This window comes from Nerophis ophidion, linkage group LG14, assembly GCF_033978795.1.
Source record: "Nerophis ophidion isolate RoL-2023_Sa linkage group LG14, RoL_Noph_v1.0, whole genome shotgun sequence".
NCBI lineage: Eukaryota > Metazoa > Chordata > Actinopteri > Syngnathiformes > Syngnathidae > Nerophis > Nerophis ophidion.
In genome coordinates, this window is record NC_084624.1 from 37,782,539 (window position 1) to 37,796,942 (window position 14,404).

The 14,404-nt window shown below is 44.8% G+C and overlaps 1 protein-coding gene across 3 annotated transcripts; it reads right to left on the bottom strand.

Annotated features, from left to right (window-relative positions):
- Positions 1-320: 320 nt before the first annotated feature.
- Positions 321-13,449, bottom strand: smg7 (SMG7 nonsense mediated mRNA decay factor). Of its 3 annotated transcripts, XM_061920638.1 has the most exons (24): positions 13,316-13,449; positions 12,683-12,714; positions 8,517-8,634; positions 8,293-8,425; positions 8,060-8,231; positions 7,916-7,987; positions 7,689-7,839; positions 7,477-7,612; positions 7,257-7,401; positions 7,023-7,182; positions 6,882-6,952; positions 4,484-4,544; positions 4,302-4,421; positions 3,794-4,217; positions 3,555-3,696; positions 3,273-3,490; positions 3,159-3,242; positions 2,767-3,075; positions 2,429-2,578; positions 2,248-2,334; positions 1,906-2,056; positions 1,652-1,822; positions 1,422-1,573; positions 321-1,354 (listed from the first exon to the last, which is right to left on the bottom strand). In XM_061920638.1, the coding sequence occupies exons 1-24, from the start codon at positions 13,339-13,341 to the stop codon at positions 1,247-1,249; spliced, it is 3,393 nt and encodes a 1,130-aa protein (XP_061776622.1). In that variant the 5' UTR covers positions 13,342-13,449; the 3' UTR covers positions 321-1,246. The 3 variants fall into 3 exon arrangements, with proteins under 3 accessions (XP_061776622.1, XP_061776621.1, XP_061776623.1); XM_061920637.1 differs by having other exon boundaries at positions 3,159-3,490; XM_061920639.1 differs by lacking the exon at positions 2,429-2,578 and having other exon boundaries at positions 3,159-3,490.
- Between the last annotated feature and the right edge of the window lie 955 nt (positions 13,450-14,404).

Sequence of the window (14,404 nt, forward strand, 5' to 3'; positions counted from 1 at the left end):
AATGATCAAGTATGACACATACAATGGACCTGCTATCCCCGTTTGAATAAGAAAATCTAATTTCAGTAGGCCTTAAGCATATAAGGAAGCTGGAGATTGGTTTTCGAAGAACGTCTCATACTCCAGCATCAGGCAGGTTGTTTCCTGATCCAGAAAATGATTAGAAGTAAAGGTGTCACCTGAGGCACATTATCGTGCTGTGATTAAAAGAAAAAGTGACTTTTCAGACAAACAAGTGCTGCTTCCTGCTCCCCGGTGGGTTTTTTGTTTGTTTGTCGGGACCTATCTGAAAATGTAGCACCAGAAAAAAGTAAGAGCGCTGAAGGGAGAACATGATTTCATGTTTATTTGCAGCTACTACACAAAAACACAACAAAACGCTCATCTTCCTTACACTCTTCCTCCGCGCTGTTGAAGCAGCAGGAATCCATTAGCAAGCTAACGTAGACATCGTCATGCAGGAGGAAGCTGCATGAGGAGGGTGGGGTTGCTTGCTGCTGGATGATTGTATTTTCTTTTAAAAAATAAAGTTGCTTTCATGGTCATCTGACTGGAGGCCATTTTATTCCTTCTCCTGTGGTTTCTTTAAAAAGTGACGAGTTGTTAAAAAGGTGAAAGTCCAATTCTTATCAGGGCATGAGCTAAAATGGCGGAAGAGCAACAAAAGCTAACGCAGGCTAAGCTAGCGAGCAGGAGTACATCAACTGCACTGTTTACAAACAAATGACTATGTCTTCCTCTTCTTGCTCCGCCTCATTCTAGGGCACCGTGTCTTTCTTCCATGTTGGAAACACATGTTTACATCATCCTCCCCATCAAGAAAAATCAATGACAAGTTTAATATGCAGTTCCGGGCCCCTGTCACCTGACCAACACAGGGTCCACGCTCCCCCTCGCACTTCTTCAGCCTGTAGCCGCTAAGACCCTAATAAACCCACTGAGGGACGTCCAGGATGAGTAAAATGGGGGTGGAGCCACCACTGTGCATGAGCATGTGTTTGTGTGTGTTGGGGATCGCAGGCGGTGATCTGACACCCTGCCATCCATTAGACGCGTCCTACTCCTCGACAGTCGAGGGAGCGCGGGTGTGGAGATTCAGCCAGGTCGGCTGAAGGAGGGGGGTTACAGCCTCTCCAGCATCCACCGCGTTGCACCGCTATGAATAGCGTGTTAATTGGAGCTGGTCTTCATCAAACTCGTGTTGAGGGCGTGGTCTCCAAGCGCTGAGCGCCACCTTGCCTGCCCCTCAGTGAGGCGGGTTCATAGCGCCATGACCTCGCTGCTGCTTTTGCTGCTGGAGCAGCTGCTCCAGTGCCGACGGGCCGGGCTGCATCATGGAGCTGGACCAGATGGACTGCAGGGACAAGCAAATGTTAGCACAATGCCAGCACTCGTTAGCCCTCCAAAACTTCTTTATGGACCTTAAAGCTGTCCAGCAGCACTGTGGAGGATGACTCTTCCATTGGAGACTCCTGATTGGTCCAGGAACTGTTGGCGGGCGGGGCTTGGTGCCAGCCGCTGTCCGAAGTAGAGGAGGCCGGCAGGTAGTCCAGACCGAAGCCGCTTAATACCCCTGAAAAACACACAAATCAGTCGGTGCGTGGAGGCATAGTCTCCCAGGCTGTGATGTAACTCATGGCCCCGCCCTCACCTGGCTTCTCAGCCTTCCAGCGGTCCACCGTGCGCCGCTCTCGGCTGTCTGGTGTGCCGATGGGCCCGAAGTTGGAAAACGGCGTGGCCATGTGGTTGTGAGTGGGCGGGGAGCTTGGCAGGCTGCTGGGGTTGGAGGAATGAGGCGATTGACTGGCCGGCGTAGAGTGATCTGCCAATCACAACATAACTTGTGTCAGATTACCATGGTAACCCACAAGGTGAGAGCATGTTGGCTCTGCAGCTGGGACGTACCTGAGCTGGCGTGGATGGAGGGGGACCAGGGTGTCCACTCAAAGAGAGAGTAGAGTGACGGCTCCTGGTGCATCATGGGAGTGTCAGACTTAGCGCTGGCTGCCAGGTTCTTCCCGTAGGCCTGACTGAAGATGCTGTTCTGGTTGTACTCCTGAACACGCACATTTGAGCAGAAAAAGGTTTAGAAAGTGCTGAGCTGTGAATCATGAGAGCAAGTTGAGGCTTTGACTGCTCAGTGAAAACCGTCCTCTGGTGGTCACACACAGGAATGTCATGTTTTTTTAATGAGCTCGCTGCCTTTCAGCTTTTCAAAGAAAAAGTAAGTCAGAGGGCGGGGCTAACCTGCAGGGGGAGGCCAGACATGGGTAGGAAGGAAGGCGAATGGCTGCCCACCTGCGGGCCGCTCTCCGTCCTGGTCTGGTTTGGTAGCTGCAGAGGAGGACATGCGTCATCAGGTACAAGAGTGTCCACATAGGCATGGTGGGTGAGCAGCAGCTCAGGGTGAGGAGACAGGACTACATACAAAGATGTTTGGTCCAGGAAGTGTGCTAAGAGGGCTGGCCAAAGCCTGGAAGAAATCAGGTGGCTTAGAAAAGACGAGCTCCTCCTCTTCCTCAAAATCAGCTAGAGTTTTTAAGAGGTCAGGAGGGAGAAGAGGCAAGCTCTTGTTGTCCTGGTGAAAGAGGAAGCAGGAAGAGCAGGGAGAAGAAGAATAGAAGCAGAGGAAAGGAAACAAGATTCATGTACTGATGTGTCTGAGCTGAGCTTCTGGCCACACAAGATCTTTGTCTGGTTGATGGATAGAACCTCCAGGAGGAGGAGGAGAAGGTGAAGACCGAAAAGCACAGAGAAGAAACTCACCTCAAACAGAGGTCCTCTGGGTGCGCCGGCATCCTGCTTTGGACCCACCATCTGAGGCCTCTTCATCCTGTCGGCCATGGAGGACGGGCCATCAACCATTCGGAAGGAGGAGTCCCAATAGGGCGGGAACTTCATCTTCTTGTCCATGTTGGCTGTATGAGAAGCCAACTGGTGCTCATACACTTTAACGGGGTCCTGAGGTGCCAAGTAGAACGCCTGCTGCTTTAGCGACATCGGCATGGCCGGAATTTTTTGGAGCGCCGCATGACTTTGACTCCACATCTGCTGGTCCTGGATCTGCAGGAAAGGCTGAGAGATACCCATAAAAAATCAGGAGGACTGTGGCACCCAGTGTCACACCTCTGGGAATCCAACATGGGGACACAACTGACCTGCTGCAGGCTGGAGTGGTGGGGCGGACTTTTGCCCATCCCGACCTGCTGGACAGGCTTGGTGGGAGACTGTTGGCCCTGGAGGGAGCCCGGGGTCACGGGGCCCTGGCCTGAGGAGCCCGGCCCCTGAGTCAGACCTGATGGCCTCTGTTGACTGTAAGGAATGTGGGATTGCTTCCCACTCTGGACCTGCGAGCCCGTCTGCGTGTGCACAGCCGTCTGCAGGAAAGGTCCCGGCACGGACACCCCTGTAGGGAAAGTGAAGCCCGAATTCACTTGCAAGCCCGGAAACGCCACAGGGGAAGGGATGACGAAGGCCGACGGTGGGAAACCTAGAAAAGACACCAGTGTTCAGAACCTGTGTGAGTGTGTGTGTCACTTTGTGTGCGCCAATACCAGGTCGACTAGGCAACGGTGGAAAGGCTCCAGGATGATGAATTGGGATAAACTGGGACGAGCAGGTGGCTTGGCTTTGATTAGCAGCAGTCTTCTTGGCCTCAGAGACCGGAGTCTTCCTCAATTCTGTCTGAGCTTTCACCTGCAGACAAAAAAGAACCAATAATGAGAATCAGCAAATAAGAATGACAGGAAGAATAATTATTCAAATCCTGTGTGTGAATGTAAAGTATTCCTACCTGTTTTCCAGCATCTCCAACTTTCTCCTGACAAATTTTCTTCATGTCACACTTCCTCTTCCCGTCTCGCTTCAGCTCGCTCTTTCCAGAAATCCCATTGCCTTTGGCAACATCACGGCGCTCCTTTCCACCATCTTTCTGATGAGGGACGGCAGACGGCTCATGGCTATGTTCTCGTGGTTTGATGTTTTCCTTGAAGGTGACGACGGGTCTGTCAGCACCATCCAACCCCGAATTCTGAGCCTTTCCCCCCGAGAGCACAGACTTGAGACGGGCGTTTCCGCCCTCGCCGATTATCTGCTCGCCATTGGAGGCCTCCTGCAGCACACACAGCTCCTTCTCTGGAGGCTCCTCAATGGCCTGTTCGGGAATGTCGGTGATGAAGAGGAGGAGGCCGTCATCGCCAAGGCGACATTGTATCAATCTGCAAAAGGGGGGAGCGGCTTAGTGGTCTTTCTGTCCAGTTGGACCAACACACAGAGGTGTCAAGGTTCTAGCAAAGCCTTACTCGGGTTGGTTGTCAGCAACCCACTTTCCCAAAGTGATGAGCCTCTGATGTCTGGTGCGGAGCAGCAGAACATCGCGTCCCGCTGGGAAGCCCTGGTGACCCATGGTGAAGTCCAGAGACCTGAAAGAAGGTCACACGTCACAATGGAAGCTGCTTCTTGCGGGCCGGTTAAGTTTCTTTACCTTAGAGCAGGTCGAAGCGCCAGGAAACCTTGAAGCTCAAACTCTTCTGGCAGCGGCATAACTAAGGAGGAACAATGAGATCCCACACAAACTCATCAAAAACTGAACACATCATCAAGCAGACACACATTCATTTACAAGTATACTACATCAATAATTTAATACCATACATACAATATCGCTATAGGCAAATATTACAATAAAAACTTTAATCTTTAAATAAAAATATGCCATATAAAAGAGACATGTACACTCTAATATACTACTAATTTACATATACAATAAACTAATACCATACAAATATAATTGATACAAATACAAAACACAAATTCTGTAAAAAATAGAAATACACTAATGTGATACAATAACGGTATACAAATACAAATACATGAATAATTCTATACAAATAACCTTGCATGAATACAATACACTAATACTAAACACATACTTGTGGTCAGTTGAGCAGTAACTACAATGTACTGTAGTCAGACCTACTCGTCCTGTGGGCTACTATTCTACAACAATGCTAGTCCTGTAGACTATTATTGTAGAACCCTGGTAATCATGCAAGCTACTAGCCAAGAACTGCACTAGTCCTGCAGGCTGCTTTTCTACAATAATGTCAGCAGGGTTCTCCCTACATGTAATTGACCGTGGCGTACCGCCGTGGCAAGATAAATGCTGACACACCTTCATATACGTTTTGTTTTTTTATATGAAAACATTTTTTTTTTTACATGAAAACACATTTAAGTAATATGTTGTATTAATTTATATACTGTGTAAAGTATATTATTGATGTACTATTGGCCATAATAATTTTCAAAAAGATCTTAAATATCATAAAAACCTTACTCAATGCTTTATTTAGAAAAAAAAAACAAATTAAAAAAAATTAAAAAACCTGCACCTGTAGCGCCCTTTAACGGAGTTGACATTTGACAAAAGTACAATGTTGAAGAGAAAGGTATTTCAAATCAATTAATGCATTTCTTCTTGAAGCTTGTGTAAACTACCCTCCTATTTCTTTTGACATTACTACAGACGATAACTAACTTTATGATGTGTGCGTCTTCGAATCTCCATTTGGACGTCTCTTTGTGTGTGTGCATGTTCACCCGTACATTTGGTTTTCTACGGATACTCAAGTTTCCTTCCACATTCCAAAAATATGCATGTTAGAGGTTAATTGGAGACTGTAAATTGTCCATAGATAATAATGTGAGTGGGCATGATTGTCTGTCTGTATGTGCCCTGTGATTGGCCATGTGAATTTGGGTTAGCTGGTCAATGAGCTAGTTCATTGTACGTTAGCATTAAGCTAGCGGCATTAGAGCTCAACCTTCATCCTGAATAATTGTATTGCTTTTTTCCAGTTTATACCAAAATATGATTAATTTAACATGATTTCTACATGTCTGTGCACGTCACGTGTATGTATAATGTACTTTCTTTAATGTGCTTGGTTGTACAGTGACTTCAATGTGGAGAGTATCAACAAAACACTAAGTTATTTTTTTGATATTCCATCCATCCATTTTCTACCGCTTATTTCCTTTTGGGATATTCGACAAACTAAATTACAACATTCAGGGAGGGCAGGATATAATGTAGCCTGTGTTAACTTTTACAATAAGCAGCAACAATTGAAATTGCATTGAACAAAGAACACAGTACCAAGTCAAATTCCTGGTCCTTTGCCAATAAAGCTGATTGTGATATTATAAGAAAAACATGAGTTAATAATAATTAGAAGCACATATTGGTATTTATATATAATATATAATTATGTATACAAATATATTAATATAAACATTTGTTTAACCTTTTTAAAGAAAATATATGCATCGTTGCAAAAATAAAATGATCATGACGTCATACAGTATATGAAGATGTCATATTGACCACGCCCCCACTGCTAGATTCTGTATAAAGTGACATTCTAGGGGAAACCCTGCATCAGTCATGTTGCCTATTCTGGAACTGCACTAGCCCTGTGGGCTACTGCTCTAGAACCATGATAGTCCTGTAGGCTACTATTCCAGGTCTCCGCCTGTAGGCTGACTTTCTAGAATCAGTCATTTACTGGTTACTATACTAGAAACACATTAGCAATGTTAGCTACTATTCTAGAACTGCACTAGCTATGTGGGATAGTAATCTACAACCACACTAGCCCTGTGGGCTACTATTTTATACCATGCTACCCATTAGGGCTACTATACTTGACCCACACAAATCCTGTAGGCTACTATTCTTGTAGCACATTAGCCAACTATTCTACAACTTCACTAGCACTGTACGATACAATATTAGAACCGCACCAGGCCTGTGGAAAACTTTCTAAAACCACTCCAGTCCTGTAGGCTAGTATTCTAGGCCCACATTAGTCCTATACCTGAGGAGCTGGACACATGGTGGTCTTTGGGCTGGAAGCTGTTGAGGATGGAGACCAGCCATGGCCACACACTGAAGGACAGGAGAGACGAAATGTAAGAACAAGTCTTTGCAAGGACAGACCGCGCAATCGCCAACTTACTGCTGCCTCTGGTCCACTGCGGCCTCGCGGAACACGCCGGGTCTTAGCCTGAGCCAGTCTAAAGAAACTTTGATGGCCGGCAGAGGACACTCACCAGCCACCTCCTCATCACGGTTCTTGTTGTGCAGAACCCAGCTGCACATGACCCCCAGGAAGGACACTGAGAAGACAGGAAGTGTAGGTGAAAGCCCTCGTGCAAGACGAGGCCCATAACGTCGGTCATGTGCTTCTTACTGAATAGGCCGAGCAGCTGGAACCAGCTGGCCTGCTGCTCTGCGCCGTCGGCTGCCAGTTCTCTAAGGTGGTGAAGCTCAAACAGGTTGATGACGGTGATGTGGACCAGCTGCTGAGAGTTGAAGGCCTTCTGGAGGATCAGCCTCTGCACACACAAATACAAGTTTCAATCCCAGCGTGCACGCAGACCGCGTGCACGTGTTGGGAATATATCAAATACCTGGAAGTGCTCTTCCAGGCGCTCCCTTAGAGTGTCCAGCTGGTCCACACCCTTGGCCAGGTACACATAGCCGTGGAACTTGACAAAGGCCTTGATGAAGTCTGACACGCTCCACTTGCTTCTCACATCCTCGCGGCTGCATAAAAATGGCGAGGTTGAGACGAGAGGGATGCCACTCGATCAGTCAATCGGGTGTCAGATATGGCCATTACCTTTCCAGAGCCTTGGACAGTGCCTTTTGCAGGTTGGTGGATGCTGCTGGGAACGGAAACTTGACTGCGATGCTGCGGCAGTAGTAGAAGATGGTGGTCAAGTGGTCTCCTTTGGAGGACGCCAAGATGGCCAACTGGTTGTATGGCTGACCTGAAATACGCAACAAGTTCATATCGATGAGGGACACATCAACGCAAACATGGCATCAAGGCGAGTCGGGACTCACCATTGGACGGGACCAGCTGAGCGGCATGCCGGTAGTACGACTCTGCCTGGCTGGTCTGGTTGCGGTAGCGTGCTAACAGGCAAAAAAGAAAAGAGAACGTCAGATGTCCTAATAGAGGCGACTAGGCGTATTCCTTTTCCTCACCGATGTCGCCCAGGTGCACCAGGCAATGCTGGCAGATGTACAAGCATGAGCTTGGCTGCGGAGTGACAATGGCGCTGCTGTTATTTTGTCTGTTGCTGATAATGCCGAGTTGGGACGACTTGACACGACACGGCAGGTCCACGTTGAAGACGGTGCAAAGCTCCTGTAACAACTGTGCACATCACAGCGTCACATGGCAGGGTGAGATCAGGTGATGTCAAAGTGGAAATTACTTGAGTGTAAAAGCCGCTGGCTGCCTCCAAGAACAACGAGAGATTGGCCTGCACCTCGCTGCGGTTTGGATTGGCTCGGTTTTTGGCCTGGCTTTGCAAGGTGGTGATCTGGTTCTTGAAGGCGTGGTTCCACCTGGATGTGGACGCAAAAAAGATGACCTGCTCAGGTTTTCTGCTCAGCAGCCCAATTTTGTCACAATTCAAGATGAGGCATGGCCACTTACAGGTCCTGCTCCACCTTCTTGTCCAAGGCATACTCCAGGTCTGTGACCAGCATCTTCTGGTACAGGTCCTGAAGAGCCTGGCGAGATGTCCACGCCTCGGCTACTCCCAGCTTGGAGTCTGCACAACACGCTGACAGTTCAAATGTGCTCAAATTATGTTCAGTGTGAATAATTTATTAGTTGCAACCATGTGACAAGAGGAACTTTTGGTTTTATCATGGAAGGCAAACATTCAATAGCTCATGTGGGAAGTCCCAAATGCTTATTTTGAAAAAAATGTTTATTGAGTATATGCAATCTGTTGTTGAGTTTCCTAATTTGAGTGTACAAAAATGGAGGTGTGTGTTGCTGAGCCCGACCTGGACTGCAACTAGATGCTTATTTTGACAATGTAATTTTGTTTATAGATTATATACAATCTGTTGTTGTGTTCCCTAATTTGAGGGTACATAAATTAAGGTGTGTTGCTGAGCCCGACTTGGCATATATTCTTGACTGGACCTGGTTTTAAGAACCCTTTAAACCATTGGCCCCAACCACCGGGCCGCAGAAGAATTTTGTATTCATTTTTATTTATTAAAAAAAAAATTAAAAAAAATAAAAAAATATATTATTAAATCAACATTTTTCATGACAAAGAAGAAAAAAAAATAAAATAAAAGATCCCCCCCAATGAAATGACAATGTATATGGCTTGAAAGTGTGATGTAGGAAATTCAATATATTGTGGCTTATTATTGGGCATCAGAATAGCTTATCTAGACGACTTAATGCAAGACATTCTACTCAAGTTTTGTTCTTTTTTCTTTAACAAGCTCAAAACATGGCGCAAATGTGCTACATCAATTACTGCCTCAATCGTGGTCATGATCATTTGATAGCATGAAAGCAAAGCCAAGGAATTTGGGTTAGTAAAAGACAATAAAACATTTTTTAACGCCATCATCTGGTACATGTTGGTGTGTTTACGGAATTTTCCAACAGGTAAGTTTGAACTACAGCATGTTTTATTATGTTTCACATGTAGCATTTAGTAGGCTCTTCGCTTTAACCAAGCTAGCTGCAGGCTACAAACAACATACAGCATTTTGGGAAAAAAAGCATTATGTCTGTTCATTTTTAGTTTTGGGTAAGCACAAAAATGAACGAATATTACTTTTGGAGCAGTAGCACAGTGATCAATGTATTTAAAAGGAATAATGGGTTTACTTTTTTTTCAGGTAACCCTGCTTATGGAATAAGGCTGGGCTCACTAGCTCCATCTCGGACACATAAGAGATGAAAAACGTATATTACGCAAATTTGGAACAGACAACAATAAGACGAAACAGACTTTGCATTTTGAATTTAATAACCAGTATAAAAACTAACTGTTTACAAGCTATCGACAAGTTTGGCTTTGACAATGGGGGTCCACCAAAAAACCCACTTCCTACTTAATCCACCAATCACACGCCAACCTAACAATATCCTGCCATAGGCCTAAACAGATAGACTGACAACATTCACACTCACATTAATTCACTAGGACCAATTTAGTGTTGCCAATCAGCCTATTCCCACAACCCACACGCGCTGAGGCGGCAACTTGTCCAGGTTGTACCGGGTGGAAGGCTCCAGCACCCCCCGCCACCCGGAAAGGAACAAGCAGTAGGAAAACGGATGGATGGACTTATGGCGTGGCGCTACATCCAAAATTACATTCAAACAAAATAAAATTGACCTTGTTGGGGTGTGGGGGTCCTAAGAAAACACTGCTGATTTTCTTTTCTTATATGGCTTACTTAAGTTTTTGTGATTAAATGAATTTTGTCAAGTGTGTTTAGGACATTTATATGACCAACAAGTGAAAGAATAACAAATTCATTGGTGACAGCCCAAAGATGAGTCATGTTGGCCTGATTTCCTCACCATCATTCTGTCTTCAACTCTCGCCACAAGTTCCACATTGGATTTACTTGGCCATTCTAGAACATTGACATCATTGTTCTTCAACTATTTCTTCTCTATCTTGGCAATGTGTTTCCCATCATTGTCCTGTTGGTACTTCCAGTTGTGGCCAAGGTTGACATAGTCCTTTAGCCACTGGAACACAAGCACCCCTATTGCACACAGTTTCCACCACCTTACTAGAATGTTCTTCAGCTTGTATGCTTCTCCTCTCATTCACCAGATTTTGTCAGCATCGTTATTGCCAAATGACTCCGCTGCTAAGGAAGACCCAGCTAAAGGCTTGCCTGGCTTTTGCTAGGGGTCATCTGAAACTCTGAAACAAGAACCCAGCCTTTAGTCAACTATCCTGTGGTCTGATGAGACAAAGCTAAAATTGTTTGGCTTTATGAATGCTGAGTACCTCTAGAGAAAGAAATAAGAAGGATAAAAGTTGAATAACCGTTTGCCCACTGTCAAGTATGGTGGTTGAAACATCATGGTACGGTGATGCTTAATTTCCAGGGGCAACGTCAAGGTCCAAGAAATCAAGAGAAAGTTTAAGGGCTTTAACCAAAGAAGAGTGAGCCACCATCACACATGAGACATGCAAGAACCTTGCGGACACATACAAGAATGGTCTAGAAGCAGTCATAAAAAACAAAAACTATGCAATTGACTAATAAGTAAATTTATTGGACAAATAAGTAAACTAAATGTAGGAATATTTTCAAATTGATTTTTTTCAATGAAAAAAATTGTGAAATAAGTATTTTTTTTATTTGTGTATTCTATATTCTTTCACTTCTTGTTTGTCACAATTGATTCAAAAACAAACTTGACCAAATTAAATCATTTAATCACAAAAAACTAAGAAGAGTATGAATCACTTTGAGGACAAATGTATAAGCAGTTGAAGTTTATATGGATTAAATAGAACGAGATTTCTCTACAGAATCTCCTCCCTGGTAAAAAAAAACACCATGAAGATTTTAGCGGGAACTCTCATTCAACCCTTTATCGATTACACATGCACCTTTTGGTACCCCAGCACCTCCAAAACCTTCAAATCTAGACTCCAAACATCCCAGTAAAAGCTAGTCAGGTTTCTTCTAGACCTTCACCCCAGATCACACCTCACTCCTACCCACTTCTCAAAAGGTGGGCTGGCTCAGGGTGGAGGACAGAGTACATGTCAAACTACTTCCATAACGTAAATGACCACCATAACCACAACACCAGGGGGAGCTCCACAAACCACGTTAAACCCAGATTCTTATCTAACAAAGGTCTTAACTCATTCTCCTTCCATGCAACATCAATATGGAATGCACTCCCCAGGTGTAAAAGAAAGTGCATCTCTATCCTCCTTGAAAACCACACGAAAAGAACACCTCCAGGCAACTACAACCCTAGACTATAACACCCTCCCCCCACAACTCCCCACCTCCCCGGATTGTAAATAATCAAATGTAAACCGTATTTCCTTGAATTGCCGCCAGGGCGCTAATTAATTTAAAACCTCTTCTCACTCCTGCGCTTACCAAAGGCATGCAGTAAGAGTAAGCATGCGCTAATTATTTTCAAACCTCTTCTCACTCCGGCACTTAACAAAGGTATGCAGTAAAAATTTGAGTGTGATGTAAGCTTGGACCTTAAATCCTACTGAATAGCTCTTAATCTTCTTCCCTTTATGCGATTTCAAATTACCGGTATTGAAATCAGCCTCCTCCATTTTGAAAATGATGACAGGGGAAGTGTCACTCGTGACGTCACAAGTTTGACCAGGCGGTAATACTAAGCATGCGCTAATTACTTAAACAAGTTGAAAAACTTATTCAGGTGTTACCACTTAGTGGTCAATTGTACGGAATGTGTTCTTTACTGTGCAATCTACTTTACTGTGCAATCTACTAATAGGCCGGCGTGGCGAAGTTGGTAGAGTGGGTGTGCCAGCAATCTGAGGGTTACTGGTTCAATCCCCACCTTCTACCAGCCTAGTCACGTCCGCTGTGTCCTTGAGACACTTCACCCTTGTTCCTGATGGGTCCTGGTGAGCGCCTTGCATGGCAGCTCCTACCGTCAGTGTGGGAATGTGTGTGTGAATGGGCGAATGTGGAAATACTGTCAAAGCGCTTTGGGCTTTAAAAGGGGTAGAAAAGCGCCATACATTTACCATAATAGGTTTCAATCAACCAATCATTAGTTTAAAGTGTGTAGTAAGGAAGAAAACTCACCTGTTATGTCAGCCTTCATGGCCTCTGCCTGTCTGCTCACAACACAAGAGAGCAACTGGTTAAACAACAATCCCAAACTGAGGCATTACATGCTTGTGATTGACGTCCACCGGGTGACGTCACCGACCACAACGTCATTTAAGCGCTGTTGTGACACTAAAGTCTCTGGAAGCAACACATTACGTCAACAACGCTCAAAACCACATCGACATCCTAAATAAAATCAGCGGTTCAACATAGTCCCAACAGACATGTTTACACGATCCTGCTTAATGAGGATCTTGTAAATCAAATCATGACAACCTTGACTTGTCTTGTATGCACCACAACGCTAATGTTAGCAGGCTAATGCTAAGTAGCCTGCGTTGCTGGGGTAACGCACATGTTGCCGTGTAATTAAATACAGGCGATGGTTCCAATTAAAACAAACCGGCAGCATTGACATGTGTGACTACTAGCTGTGTCGGCTGATGACAGGCGGCGGCATCAATGGTTTGTTGATGTATGGCGCTAGCTAGTAGCTGCTAGCTTTAGCTTCAGCACGCCAGCAAAACACTAAAACGCGTTACTATGTGACTTAATGTGTTCTGTCGCAGTGCGTAGCTACACAGCACAAACGATGGGTCGACCTACCGTAAGTACTGGGAACAGAGGCTCATCCTGCCAGCTCGCCCGCTTTCAGGCTACGACGAGCTCAGACGCTAACTCCGCCGCCGCAGCCATATTGTTCCTGTCTGACTACACACGGGAGGGGGCGGGGGAGGCGGGAGGGGGTTCGGCACATATCGGAAGCTTTCGGTTCGAACACGAAGGAAGGCCGAGAACAAAAGCAAAACACTTGTCATAATAACGTTGTTGAGGAGCAGTAAGTCACACGAGTAACGAGTAACGTTTCTCACTGTTTTGACGTCAAAATGCTAATCTTTTTTTGTTTGTGACTGCTACGTCATGATGCTGACAGGCGCTCTCGACCAGGTTTGAAAATGTTGTAGGACAGTGGTTCTCAGCCTTTTTTCAGTGATGTACCCCCTGTGAACATTTTTTTAATTCAAATACCCGCTAATCAGAGCAAAGCATTTTTGGTTGAAAAAAAAAGAGAAAGTAAAATACAACACTATGTCATCAGTTTCTGATTTATTAAATTGTATAATTGTGCAAAATATGGCTCATTTGTAGTGGTCTTTCTTGAAGTATTTGAAAAAAAAGATATAAAAATAACTCAAAACTTGTTGAAAAATAAAGAAGTGATTCAAGTATAAATAAAGATTTCTACACATAGAAGTAATCATCAATTTATATTTGGGGATTGTAATAGAGATCCATCTGGATTCATGAACTTAATTCCAAACATTTTTTCACAAAAAAATAAATCTTTAACATCAATATTTATGGAACAAAAAATCTAGCTGTCAACACACATATTCAATCAATCAATCAATGTTTACTTATATAGCCCTAAATCACTAGTGTCTCAAAGGGCTGCACAAACCACTACGACATCCTCGGTAGGCCCACATAAGGGCAAGGAAAACTCACACCCAGTGGGACATCGGTGACAATAATGACCCAGTGGGACGTCGGTGACAATGATGACTATGAGAACCTTGGAGAGGAGGAAAGCAATGGATGTCGAGCGGGTCTAACATAATACTGTGAAAGTTCAATCCATAATGGATCCAACACAGTCGCGAGAGTCCAGTCCAAAGCGGATCCAACACAGCT